General features: G+C 48.8%; 1 protein-coding gene across 13 annotated transcripts in view; it reads left to right on the top strand.

Annotated features, from left to right (window-relative positions):
- Rapgef1 (Rap guanine nucleotide exchange factor 1) overlaps positions 1 to 12,384 on the top strand; it is a 118,660-nt gene that overhangs the window by 14,954 nt on the left and 91,322 nt on the right. For 3 of the 13 annotated variants that reach the window (XM_057754863.1, XM_057754864.1, XM_057754868.1), the window contains exon 1: positions 8,313 to 8,466. The exons of 5 other annotated variants lie outside the window; for them this stretch is intronic. In XM_057754863.1, the coding sequence (XP_057610846.1) occupies positions 8,403 to 8,466 (64 nt within the window). In that variant the 5' untranslated portion in view covers positions 8,313 to 8,402. Of the gene's footprint in view, positions 1 to 8,312; positions 8,467 to 12,384 lie in introns of those variants that run through there. 5 more of the 13 variants (XM_057754866.1, XM_057754870.1, XM_057754871.1 and 2 more) reach the window with 4 other exon arrangements.

Consider the following 12,384-nt stretch of genomic DNA (forward strand, 5'->3'; position numbering starts at 1 on the left):
ATCTCTCCAGCCCCCCCTTTTGTTTGTTTTCAAAACAGGGTCTTGCTTTGGAGCCCTGGCTGGCCTTGGAACTCACAGTCCTCCTGCTTCAACTTCTTGATGCTGGGACAGCAGGCAAGTGCCACCATGCCTTGCTGAGGCACAGCATTGGTTCAAGGGCTGGTTCTGGATCTTTGCTTATAAATGTCCCATATATATATACACATATATATATAGCCCTTCATGTTCCCGATGAAGAAAGTCACTGAGGGGTCCCTCCCTGCTCATGTGGACGTTGACAGATGGAAGTGCTGACTGCTCAGAACCCCACCCCTCTCAGCATCCTGGGGCAGATGGGAAATACTGTCACAAACGTGTGCACACAGTTTGTATTGCAGAGGGGCCAGGTTGCTTTGAGAGACCCAGTGCAGAAATATGCTGGCTCCAGTACAGGCTTGGTTGGGAGGGTTCTCAATGAGGGTGTGCATTCCCCGTTAGTGCCTTTCTCCCCAGAAACGTCTGATACTTCCCATATCCCATTTACTCAAGCCAGGTGAGCATCAAAATCTGGAAGAGCTGGGTTTAAGAACAGTGAGTGTATAGACAGCTAAAGCTCATCTTCCTTATGGGAAAGGTTAAGCAGGTTAAGGTTAAGCAAAATTCCTATTCTTGGAGTGGATGGAGACAAGAATAGAATCTGTGTCAAATTACATCTCTTTAAAAATTATTTGTAATGTTTTTAATATTATATATATAGTACATTGAATGTGTGTGTGTGTGTGTGTGCGTGTACGTGTAAGTATGTACATCTGTGCATGTGGAGGTCAGAGAACAATGTGAAGGGTCAGTTCTCTCCTTCTACCTTGAGCAGATTGAAGTCAGATTGGCTGAATCATCAGGGCTTTAGGTTGTCACCCAATCAGCAGTACTGCTCTGGCTCCTGGCGACATTACTGGGAGGATACCAGTGTGTATCTGTGTTGTCATTCTGCTGTTCTAAGGGCAGTTTCTCACTGCTTAGATCAGATCCCTAGTGCCCTTCCTATTCCTCTCCATGGGAGCAGTGGCTACAGAATGAACCCCTCTCCAGTAGCACAACGTGGGAACACATTAGGAATGGGTGACAAACAGCAGCTCTGATGGCTCAGACAACTGGTCTTGCTGGCACATGGGAGAGCTAAGTGGAAGTCCCTGCCTGGCACTGAAACAAACCCTGGTAATGTGGAGAAGTAGCTTAAAACATTCTCCCAAAGCCACTGCAGTCTGAAGATGGCTCTGAGAGAAAGCAGCGTGAGCGAGGCCTGTTTTCCTCGGTAGACCAGACGGAGAGCGCAGCAGCCGTCTGATCGGCTCTGACAAGAAGGCGGCCAGCAGTTTAGCTGCGTGAAAAACTGACGGATCTCCCACTTAGTGTATGGTGTGCCTGGGGATATTAGCTAATTAATTAAGATGATGTATGAGTCGTCGTGATAAACAAGACATTTTAAAACTAGACATCTAGTTTGAACGCAAAGTTTAAATCTGTTGGAAGCCACATAGCACAGCAACCCTCTAGTGTGGTGGTAAATACTGACAGGCTTCTTCTGGTCCAGATGCTCCCCAGAAGGGCAGGCGGCTTCCTCCCAGCCTGGGTCTTCACTCTCTTGAACTCTTCAGTTTGGAATGTCCTGGGATGAGACCTCTGATCCCTCTCCGGATGATCCAGGCCCTCTAAAGCAATGGTTCTCAACCTAAGGGTTGTGACCCCTTTGGCAAACCTCTATCTCCACGTATAATTACAGTACGATTCACAACAGCAGTAAAATTACAGTTATGAGGTAGCAACAACAAAGCGTTATGGCTGGGGTCACCACATGTGAGGAACTGCGTTAAAGAGTTGTAGCAAGCCGGGCGGTGGTGGCGCACGCCTTTAATCCCAGCACTCGGGAGGCAGAGGCAGGCGGATCTCTGTGAGTTCGAGACCAGCCTGGTCTACAAGAGCTAGTTCCAGGACAGGCTCCAAAACCACAGAGAAACCCTGTCTCGAAAAACCAAAAAAAAAAAAAAAAGAGTTGTAGCAGTTATTAAAAAGGTTGAGAACCACTGCTCTAAACAGATATCTATTTTTAGCCCCTCTTTTTTTTCTGTCCAAAGATGGTGCCTTCTTGCTGTGTCCTCACATGGAAGGGACCAGGAGTTTCTCTGTGCCCACACATGTGGACGCTGTCCTCACCAACCAATCATCTCATGAACCACTTACTGGGATTACAACTTGACTGTGAATTTGAGGGGCACACCATACATCCTTAAGAGCATAGCACATGTATCCAGACGTGTGTGCCGCCTTCCCAGCTTCCCATCTAGTTGAGGCTGCTCCTAAATGCGGGATTCTCCTGCTTCACAGTCCTGCCAGTCCTGGGCCTGCCCATTGCATCTTGGACCCTCCTGGCCTAGAAGTCTGAATCATCCTTGTTATCTGACTGTCCTGGATAATTTATGAGGCTACTGGTCTCTGTAGTTCCCTTGTAGCTGGTCACTTGGTTTCCATTCTTGCCTCAGAAATGACTGTTTATCATTTAACTACTAGAGAGTAGATTGGACCACCTTGTGTGTCTGTAGCCACCTGACCCTGTTTTTCGTCCTTAGCTTATGCCAGCCTCATCCCTTACCTTCTCCTGCCATTCAGCCTTTGCCAATGCTGCTCTCCTGACTCAAAGTTCAGAAGAGGTTCAGGGCAGGAGCCAGAGGCTAAACTTCCGAGGTGGTAGAAGAGGTGTCTAGCCTCTCTTAGAGCACCATCGCCCCTCAGTGGGACAGATTATGGGACTCCGTTGAGAGTCAGCTGCAGAGGTGAGAAGAGTGCTTCACCAGGACATACGTTAGGGTACATTTGGTATGAGGGGAGAGTGACAAAGGGAGGTAGCTGGTGTGGGGGCCAAGCTTCAAAGGCCTCTGAATATCAACATTCCAGACTTACTCCAGCTATTCCAGGAAGCCATGAGGGTGCGAGGATTCTGTGTGTGCTTAGTGCCCCCCCCCCAGTAATTCAATGCCATCAAAATGTGGCCAATTATTTCTGCTTAATTTTTAAAACTTCCTTCTAAAACCAGTTGTATTGGAGCATATCTGTAATCCTGGAATTTGGGATGTAAGAGGCAGGAGTTCAAGGCCAGCCTGGGCTACACGAGATCCGTTTACAAGCAAACAAAACCCAACAAACAGCCTTCCTTCCAATTCTAGGCAGAGCTGAGGATTCCAGGTGGGCTTTGTTCTCCTTCCTGGCCTCAGAACTAGACAGTAGTCCTCGCAGAATAGCAGCCTCGGGGAGACGAGATGTCTGTTGCAGCCACAGTAGTTTCTGCATGGTCCCCATTTCTAATCTCCATTTGCCAAGAGATCCCTGAAGACCAGCCATCTCAAGGGGTCTGGGAGGTGAGGGGCCGATTTGAGGTCTGTGCAACAGGTGAGCTACTCACAGGTCATGCCAGTGTGTAGCTCCCTTCTGGGTCTACCAGCGAGCAGCACAGTTGACTCATTGGGGGTACCCCCAGCTCTCAGGATTGAGCTCAGTGGCGGACACGTGCTCTTCAGAAACAAAGCCTGGACCAGCTATGGAGCCTCATTCCCTGAGACTCATCCACGGGTTGTCTGCCATCCTGGGAGTCATTTGAGGATTAGGAGATGTGGCTTTTGGAGGACATGTGTCATGAGGGGAAGGGGTAGACCATTTCTAGTTAGCAGCCCTCTCCCTGCTGCCTCTGTGGGTCAGGATATCAGCTTTTGACCACTCACTGCTCCAGGGTCATGCCAGCCTGCTTGCTGCCTGCTGCCTGACATGATGACCATGGGCTCTTAATTTTCTGGAACTCTGAGCCTCCAAGCTTTCTAAGTCACCTTGGTCGTGGTGTTTTATCACAGCAATAGAATCATAACTAAGACACTCAGTTTCCCCATTTCATTGAAATGATTTAGACAAACTTGGTGATTCTTGACTTTTTAGAGCCTTTTTTTTTTTTTTTTTTTTGGTTTTTTGGTTTTTTCGAGACAGGGTTTCTCTGTGGCTTTGGAGCCTGTCCTGGAACTAGCTCTGTAGACCAGGCTGGTCTCGAACTCACAGAGATCCGCCTGCCTCTGCCTCCCAAGTGCTGGGATTAAAGGCGTGCGCCACCATCGCCCGGCTTTTTAGAGCCTTTTGAGGTGAAACCATGAACTTCCCTTCCCAGAAAAATACATGAATATGATATAACACTTTAAGGAAAGAACCCTCCCTTACCTGTCCCGTGCTCATCACTTCCTTTGTGTACTCTCAGTGACATTGGACCACCCTGCTGTCCATCCATCAGTTCTCATCCTTCTTCCTTTCCTGACCTGTTGATTGGATTAGGTGCTGTGCTTCCCCGCATGCCCCTCAGCATGGTAATCAAATGACTTGTGATGCTTAAGCCTCATTCTGAAGCTGGCCGTGAGTATGCACAAGTCTCAGAAGAGGATCCTGGTGCTTCTGCGACACACTCCACTCAAGGGCCTTTGCCTGCTGTGCAGGATGTCAGCAGATGACCCAAAAATTTGGCCCATGAGCTCTGCCTCATGCCTGACCTTGACATCTGACCTCCGCTCTGCTCAGCCTTTTGAGCATGTGCAGAACAGGTTCCCCCAGCCCCTCCCCCATGGAACATTCCCACCAGGCTCTGTGCTTCCTCGTATTGTTGTATTTTCTCCAGGAGGGAAATGACCAGCATCAGACTTTCCTCCCGGCAGACAGACACACACAAAGCTGGGTGTCAGCTCCTGAGCACCACCCAAGAGCCCCGTGCTGTTTCTTTGCCCCTGTGGGGGTACCCACACTGGCACGTCCTGCAGGGCTTTTTCTTTCTGAGCCATTTCAGTCAGTATCCTGGCAGTGAGCAGTGCCCTGTACAACCCTGACTTAGATTTCTTCTGCATCCTGCAGGTCATGAGGGGAGCCCGAGGGGAGGACTCTCCCTAAAATGTTTTGAACTTTAGTCCACAGTGTTACATTTCTGGTTTATGTTGCCTCCCACAATCAAAATATTCCCGTGGCTCAGATATTCACAGTGCCATAAGTGAAGTATTAGTTTAGTTATATGTGGGAAGTGAGCTATTTAGCAGTGCAGCGGCAGCTCTGGGCTCCAAGGGCCAGCTCTTGGGAGGGTAAATCATTTCTTCCAGTTGCAGCCAAGGCTTGTAGTTTGTAGATAATCACAATGAAACCAGCAAGTGTAGCTGTTCTTCATTAAGGGCTTGCTGTGTGCCAACACTTTGTAACTTCTTTAGAGCTGCCTTTCCAAGGGTGGCTGGGTGACTTGATAGTATACAGTTTACATACATGAGAAAATAAGGTTCAGAGCGATTCCTTGATTCCTTTCTGTGTCACAGTTCACCAGCTCAGAAGTACACTCAGAGCTTTAAACCAGGCCAGCTGTTCTCCAAAGCCAGTTTCTGCCCTGTCCTCCTCCTTCTCTGGTCAGGAGCAAGTTTTTCCTAGGCAAGGATGATCTCCCACCCCATCCCCCTGTTTCCCTGTAGTGTGAAAGAGGTGCACCCCCGGTGCCTTCTGGTGTTTGTGGGACATGGGAAGCATAGCCTTGGTGGCTGTGAATAGGGCCCTCCACTCTGGTGGCACTGGCTTTTGTTTGCTTTGGTCTTTGAGACAGGGTTTTTCTTGCATTACAGCTGTCCTGGAACTCACAGTATAGTCTAGGCTGGTGGTCTTGAACTCATGGGGGTCCTCCTTTTTCAGCCTGTTAAGTGCTGAAATCACAGGCTAGAGCTACCATGTCCCGCTGTCCTTCAGGTTTTGTCTCGTCCTCTCTGTGAGCATCTCCTGTTGGCTCCTTGCATGGGAAGTGGCAGGCAGTCTTGACTGACAAGCATATTTACCTTTTGGGATGTTTCTAGGGACACTTTCTCTGACTTGACAATTCAGGGGGAATCCTTAAAAATGGACTATTCTGCTCATCTCCCCTACCCCACTGAAGCAGCACAGGTTTGAACATTTGTAACCAGGGTTGTCTCAGAAGTGGTTGAGCTACCAAGTCTTCAAGAAAATTGTGCTCTTGTGAAAGATCTGTTTGTTTGCCGGTGTTATCCGTAGATACACTATTTGGATCTTGAGTTCATTTGCTCATGGAAACCCTGCCACCAGAGTAACAGCTCAAAACTAACAAGGCAGAACCTGAGCCCAGCTCTGTACACATTTGCTGTTGTTATTATTATTGTATACAGAGATACATGTGAGCGTGGGCATGCACATGCCCAGTACATGTGTGACAGCCAAAGGACAACTTTCAGGATTCCTTCCACATGGATTTCTAGGGGACCACACTCAGGTCATCAGGCTTTTTGAGGCAAGTACTTTCACCTGCTGAAGCATCTCACCAGACCCTGAGCCCATGCACCGTGTGGATCTATCATAATCAGATCCCCGCATCAGTGACTTTCTAGAGCAGTAGGGGCAGTGGTGATGTGGGTGACATACCAGGGCAGAAGCCCTGCATGGGTTCAGGTGGTTTCTGTGTAGTTAACCTGGTCCAGCGTGGGGACCAGGTGGGACTTCTCACTGTTCTCTCCTTCACCTCTCCATCCCATCTACACCTCAGCGATGCCAAGTAGAACTTCTGACAGGATCTTGTCCTAGTGGGCAGCTGCATAAGTTATTTCCAAATGCTAATAAAATAAAACTTTGTCTAAGTGGAAGATGTTAAAAATACAGAATCTAACCAGATCCTCTTTAGTGTGTTGGTTTCGAACATATATTAAACCACACATAGTGTGGAAGAAGCAAGATCAGATGGCATATTTGTAGCTGGAACTTCCCTGAGGAAAAGTGTTCGGGTGTTTAATAGAGATGAAGTTACTCCAGCTCGTGAAAAGAGTCAGGTGTGGCTAGCAGGGGTCAAGCTGGGTTTAAATCAGTCTTGACTGACGTGCAGCTTTGCTGTGCTGCACAGGCATGCAGTTCCTGCTGTCCGTTTGTCCAGTGTGTGGTTGCACTGTGACCAGGGGGCGTCTCAGTGTGCAGTGAGGGAAACAGGACCCTCCTGCTTCTCATTTCTGCATCAACCTTGGAAAGATGCACTGGGTATGATTTTGTTTTGCCAAGTTTGGAAGCTCAGGCTGTGATTTTCTGAAATGTGTTCTGTACAGGTGGAGGAAAACACAGCACCTGAGGATCTTTTTCCCCATCCTGCCTCATTTAGTGGGGCCTTTCTCCGGAGCTGGCTGGAGCAGCACCTGGGGTGGAAAGAGCGCTAAGCTTTTCTGTGGTTCTGCTTTTGGGTGCTGTCTTCAGGCTACTTCAGTTTGCTTCTATGCCATGCCAACCAGTTTCACAGAACATGTCTCCTGTGTGCCACTGACTAACCTGGAGCGCGGGCTTTCCCTTCCGACCTGCCGTAGCTTTGGAGTCTGAAGTTAGGAGACAGTCGTGAAGAACATGTACTAAGCTTTCCTAAGTGGATCTAGTGCAAGGGCAGAAGTGGACTGGTGATGTGTCCACTTAGCAGATCAGAAAACTTTATAGGCAGCACCTGTGGCAGAGCTGGGTTTGAAGGTTCAGAGCTGGCATTCTTGCCCTGATGCCCCTCAGCAGCATTTCTAGTCCCTGCTGTGGGGGGTTGACACCCACCTTGGTTTTTTCTTCCTTTCCCCAGACTTCATGCCCTTGTTTTCTTCCTGCAAACCAGGTGGCATGACGCCTTCTCCAGAAAATTGTTCTTCAGATAGAGTCAGGGTTTAGAACTCGGGGTGCATACCCTGGAAGGCTGTGTTAGCATTTTGTTTCCTTTGTGATTGAAGACATCACTTGCATCTGAGTGTTTTGTTTTTCTTTTGGAGACACAGTGTTAATGGGATCAGCCTGTTTCCTCGGACCATGAGGACCATGTCATGAGGCTGAGACAGACCTTAAATAGAAGGTGTGATATAGGGGTCTGTGCGAGGTTACTCACTGCACACCCTAGAATGGCCCTTTGTGACTTTCAGCACCTGGGTCACCAATTTTTTCTTCCCCTGGGAAAGCAGCAGCAGTAGCAGCAGCGAGAGGAGAGCAGTCGCCCCCCCCACCCCCACCCCAGGCCACTGCTGTACTCGTGAATAGTGAGTGATGTCAAAGGAAGCCGAGGAAAGAGCTGCTGAATGCAGTGATTACTGCAGCCACCAGTGGGGCGGGAACACCCTTCCTTCTAGTTTCCTCCCAGTACCACCAAAGAATTTGAAAGGCAAGAAGCTGAGGCCTTTTAGAGTGACAGAGTTCCTGCTTTCTCCAGAGGGTGTGTCAGCCCTCCTGGGGCTCTGCCTGGGGCTGCTGGGTTGTGCACGTCATCCCAGGGATGAGTCCCCTTTCAGTCAGTGGCTTGCTTCCTACTCGCCATTCAGTGGAGATGCCTGGACTGGGAAAGGTGCTGTGATCGGCTGGTTTTAGGGATGGGCAATGCTGTTGAAAGACAGAAGCCCCTGAGACAAAGCCATCTGTACCCCTGGAAACAAGGTAAGAAAACTCTCCCCCCCAATTTTGTAGGCAGCAAAAGGATGATCTTATCCGGGATCCTGGCCCAGCTGAATCAGCCTGGGAAGCTGCCTTCCAGATCAGAGCGAACTCAGTTTGTGGCCTTTCTAAGGACTGAAACACATATCTCTTCATAATGACTGGTGTAACTGGTGGGTGGTTCAGCTCAGGCGTTTCTGTGTTGACTTCGTTCAACTTTTAGGCTCTAATCCAAGTCAAGAGTTTTGTTATCCAGGAGTTGGAGTGTTTTGTCATATTTTTGGTGTAAAGAATGTTGTTAAGTTTCTAAGTGTCATTTCCCATGCTGTTCACCTGTTTTCCACACCATGAGATGCAACAACCTCTCTCAACACGAACTCTGACCCTCAGGCTGCAGTGTCAGCTCTGAGGGAAGAAAGACTGGGGTCCGTAGCACTGCCTCAGTGCCCCAGGACCAGCACATGACCTTCAGCAGTGACGGGGCAGCTCTGTCTCAGACACCTCCTTCAGTAGTGCTAACCCATTATTAGGCTAGCACCTGGCAGGTGTGCCACAGGTGGCATTTACGGGACTTGAGCACAGGATCTCACTGTTCAGCCTGTGCTGGTCCTGAGTTTGCTGTCTCATCAGGTTGGTCTCAGAATTGGAGTTCTGTTTCGGCCTCCCCAGTGCTGGGATTACAGGTGTGTACCACTCCTAGCCATCTTTCCGGGTCTTGTCTAACAGCTGCATCATGCTTGGTTTGTGGTTGGCAGTCCCCTTGTAACTGTGACTTAGTGTGTTTGTGAATAAAGAAGCAACTGGAAAGAAATGCCTGGGAATGTTAGCAGTATCTGTTGGAACCAGGTTAGAGAAAGTTCTCCACTTAATAGGGAAAATAGGTGGGATGTCCATTTGCTGTCAAGTTCTAGCCTTGCTGAACGTCCCTCATCATTCTCTTGTCTGCTATTTCTTTGAAGAATGCTCCACTGGATCCCAGTTTAACAAGACAATAGCAAGTGGCTAGGGGCTTGTGCTAGGAACACGTCTTTCTCTCTTGGGTGCTTGGTATTGAATCCAACACTTGGAACTTGCTAAGCAACCCTGAGCTGCATGCACCCTCAGCCCCTGTCCTTACTTTCCTTGGTACTGAGCAGTGTGGGCGAACACTCTCGGTTTTGGATAGTCAAACTGGAGTGTTTAAAGAGCCATGCTTACTGTAATTATCTTGACACAATTCAGCAGAATGACACATTTGATAGTGAGGACTTCCAGATGAGCAAAATAGGGGAAATCTTAACAAGTGCCAGGAACCAGGTGATGGGTTTGTGGTGCACTGTTAAACAGTGCAGCCAGAGCCTTCACCCACGCTAGGCAGTGCTTTACCACTGAGCTATATCACCAGCTCTCTTCAGCGTGTTTTTACATGTGTGAAATAAAAGCACAAACTCAGTTAGCTTAACTTGTATAGTTTTTCATTGGAAATAACTGGATTTACATACAAAATTATGTATGTAATTTTGGTTTGAGGTTTGTTTGGCTTTGTTCACTAACTGTAGTGAGAGCAGTTGTAGGGCCATAGTTGATAGTTCATTCATAGCAAGCAGAGCCACTGTTGAAATGGATTATTAAAAATGCTGCAGGTCCCCAAGCAGTGGCAGCGGGCCATGTGGCGGCAGGCAGCAGGCCCTGAGAGCAGCCAGTCCCAGGCAGGGATGGCTGCAGGTCCCCAGCAGTGGCTGGTCCAAGGCAGGGAGACTCGCGGTGGCTGCAGTGGGCGACAGACAGAGACATGGATAGGCAGAGTGAGGTTGGATATTTATTTAGTGTTTATGGAAGGAAGGGGAGAAGGGGAGAAGAGCAGAGAGGGGGAGAGGAGAGAGAAGGGAGAAGCTGCCTCTCTGAGAGGGAGACAGAAAACAGGAGGAACTCAGGCTGGAAGTTGAAGATCAGCCTGTCTCAGCAGACAGGGGAGGGAGTAGGAGTGGCTTGTCTCTTAAAGAGACAGAACAGATCATTACAACTGTGATCCATGCTTTCCAACTTACCTTTTTCTCAGAGGGTGGGTTGGTTTATGTAGGGTACACCTGGGACCACGTTTGCCCTCTCAAAGTCTGTCTGACCCTGACCTCAGGGCCATTTCCAGCCCTCTTTCAATGAGTGGTGGCCCCAGGCCACACAGTCAGGGTCTCTGACACACTAGGGAACGGATGAATGAATGGAAAGTGCAATCTCCACAGTGGCTGCCACTGGGACAGCCCAAGAAGCTCCTGCCACTGTTCCCGGCTTCTTGCCCTGTGATTGCTGGAACTCTGCGTAGACATTGCCAGAGCCAGCAATGATGAATCAAGCCTTGTTGCATTCTAGAGGCTATTTTATTTACTTTTTAATAAATTTTTATTCATTTACTTACTTGTTTGATTTTTCAAAACAAGGTTTTCTGTGTAACATCCCTTGCAGTCCTGGAACTTACTATGTAGACCTGGCTGACTTAGGCTCAACAGAGATCCACCTGCCTCTGCCTCCCAAGTGCTGGGATTAAGTGCTGCCAACACTGCCCAGCTCTGGAGGCTATTTTAAAAAGCAATCCTATGCTGGGCGGTGGTGGCGCATGCCTTTAATCCCAGCACTCGGGAGGCAGAGGCAGGCGGATCTCTGTGAGTTTGAGGCCAGCCTGGTCTACAAGAGCTAGTTCCAGGACAGGAACCAAAAGCTACGGAGAAACCCTGCCTCGAAAATCAAAAAAAAAAAAAAAAAAAAAAAAAAAAAGCAATCCTATGTGTCCTTCTCATCAGTTTGTTTCCATGTTGTGGGCTGGGGAGGTTGGAAAATTGAAGTTGTGTGATGGTGTAGATGTCCCAGCTCTCTTCTGCTCTGCAGATTCGTCCTTCCTTTTTTATATTGGCTCTAGGAAGTCTCTTGTGGGCAGATGTGCAACAATTGCAAATTAGTTATTATCTCCTTAAAATAGATTGTGCATCACCATGTGGGTGCTGGGGACTGAACTAAGGTCCTCTGGAAAAGCAGCCTAACCACTGAGAAGTCTTTCCACCCTACCCACTCCCTAAGATGGCAGCAGCCAGTACCACCAGGCTGGTGAATGGAGATGCTAGTGATGTAAGTGTTTGCACACAGTGTGGGTGGTAGCCAGGGAAATTAACACCCTCCCAGGAAGGGCTGACTATGAAAGCTTCTGCTCATAGGCTGACTAAGTGGGACTTGCTGTGCTGGGAAAGAACCCGACAGACAGAGGATAGGTGGGGGTGGGAGGCTCTACCTCAGCGCAGCAAGGGTGGATTTAGAGATTTGGATTGTATCCAGCAGAGGTGTTTAGACGTGTGTGTGCAGTGGAGAAGCATCTGATGCAGCTGGATATCCACGTGCCGAGTCATAAATGTCCACCCAGAGCACACAAGGGCCAGCGTCTCACTCTGACCACAGACCCAGCTTCACATTTGTAGGCCTGCTTCATGGTGTCTAGGGGAGATGAGTGATGAGGCCTTTGCTATACAGTAGTAAATTTTACAAATGCATACTGCTTGCTAGGAATGCTTGTTATTATCCAGTGTTCACTGGAAAGAACCCTGCATTTACTGGGTCTGTGGGCATAGACCTTAGGTCAACTCTCTCCCAGAGCCATCAGCTCTGTGAGTTTAGATAGTTCTCTATCAGTGTCCTCTCCCAATGAGAGGATTTGGTGATAGTCCTTTGGTTTTTCGAGACAGGGTTTCCCTGTAGCTTTAAAGCCTACCCTGGAACTAGCTATTGTAGACCAGGCTGGCCTCGAACTCACAGAGATCCACCTGCCTCTACCTCCTGAATGCTGGGATTAAAGGCATGCGCCGCCACTGCCCGGCTCATGGTGATACCCTTAAAGGACTCTTTGGGGGTTAATACCAGTGTCCATGTGCCCTGGTCACCACTGTTTATGGTGCAAAACTC

The sequence above is a fragment of the Chionomys nivalis genome, chromosome 22 (genome assembly GCF_950005125.1).
Source record: "Chionomys nivalis chromosome 22, mChiNiv1.1, whole genome shotgun sequence".
Classification (NCBI taxonomy): Eukaryota; Metazoa; Chordata; class Mammalia; order Rodentia; family Cricetidae; genus Chionomys; species Chionomys nivalis.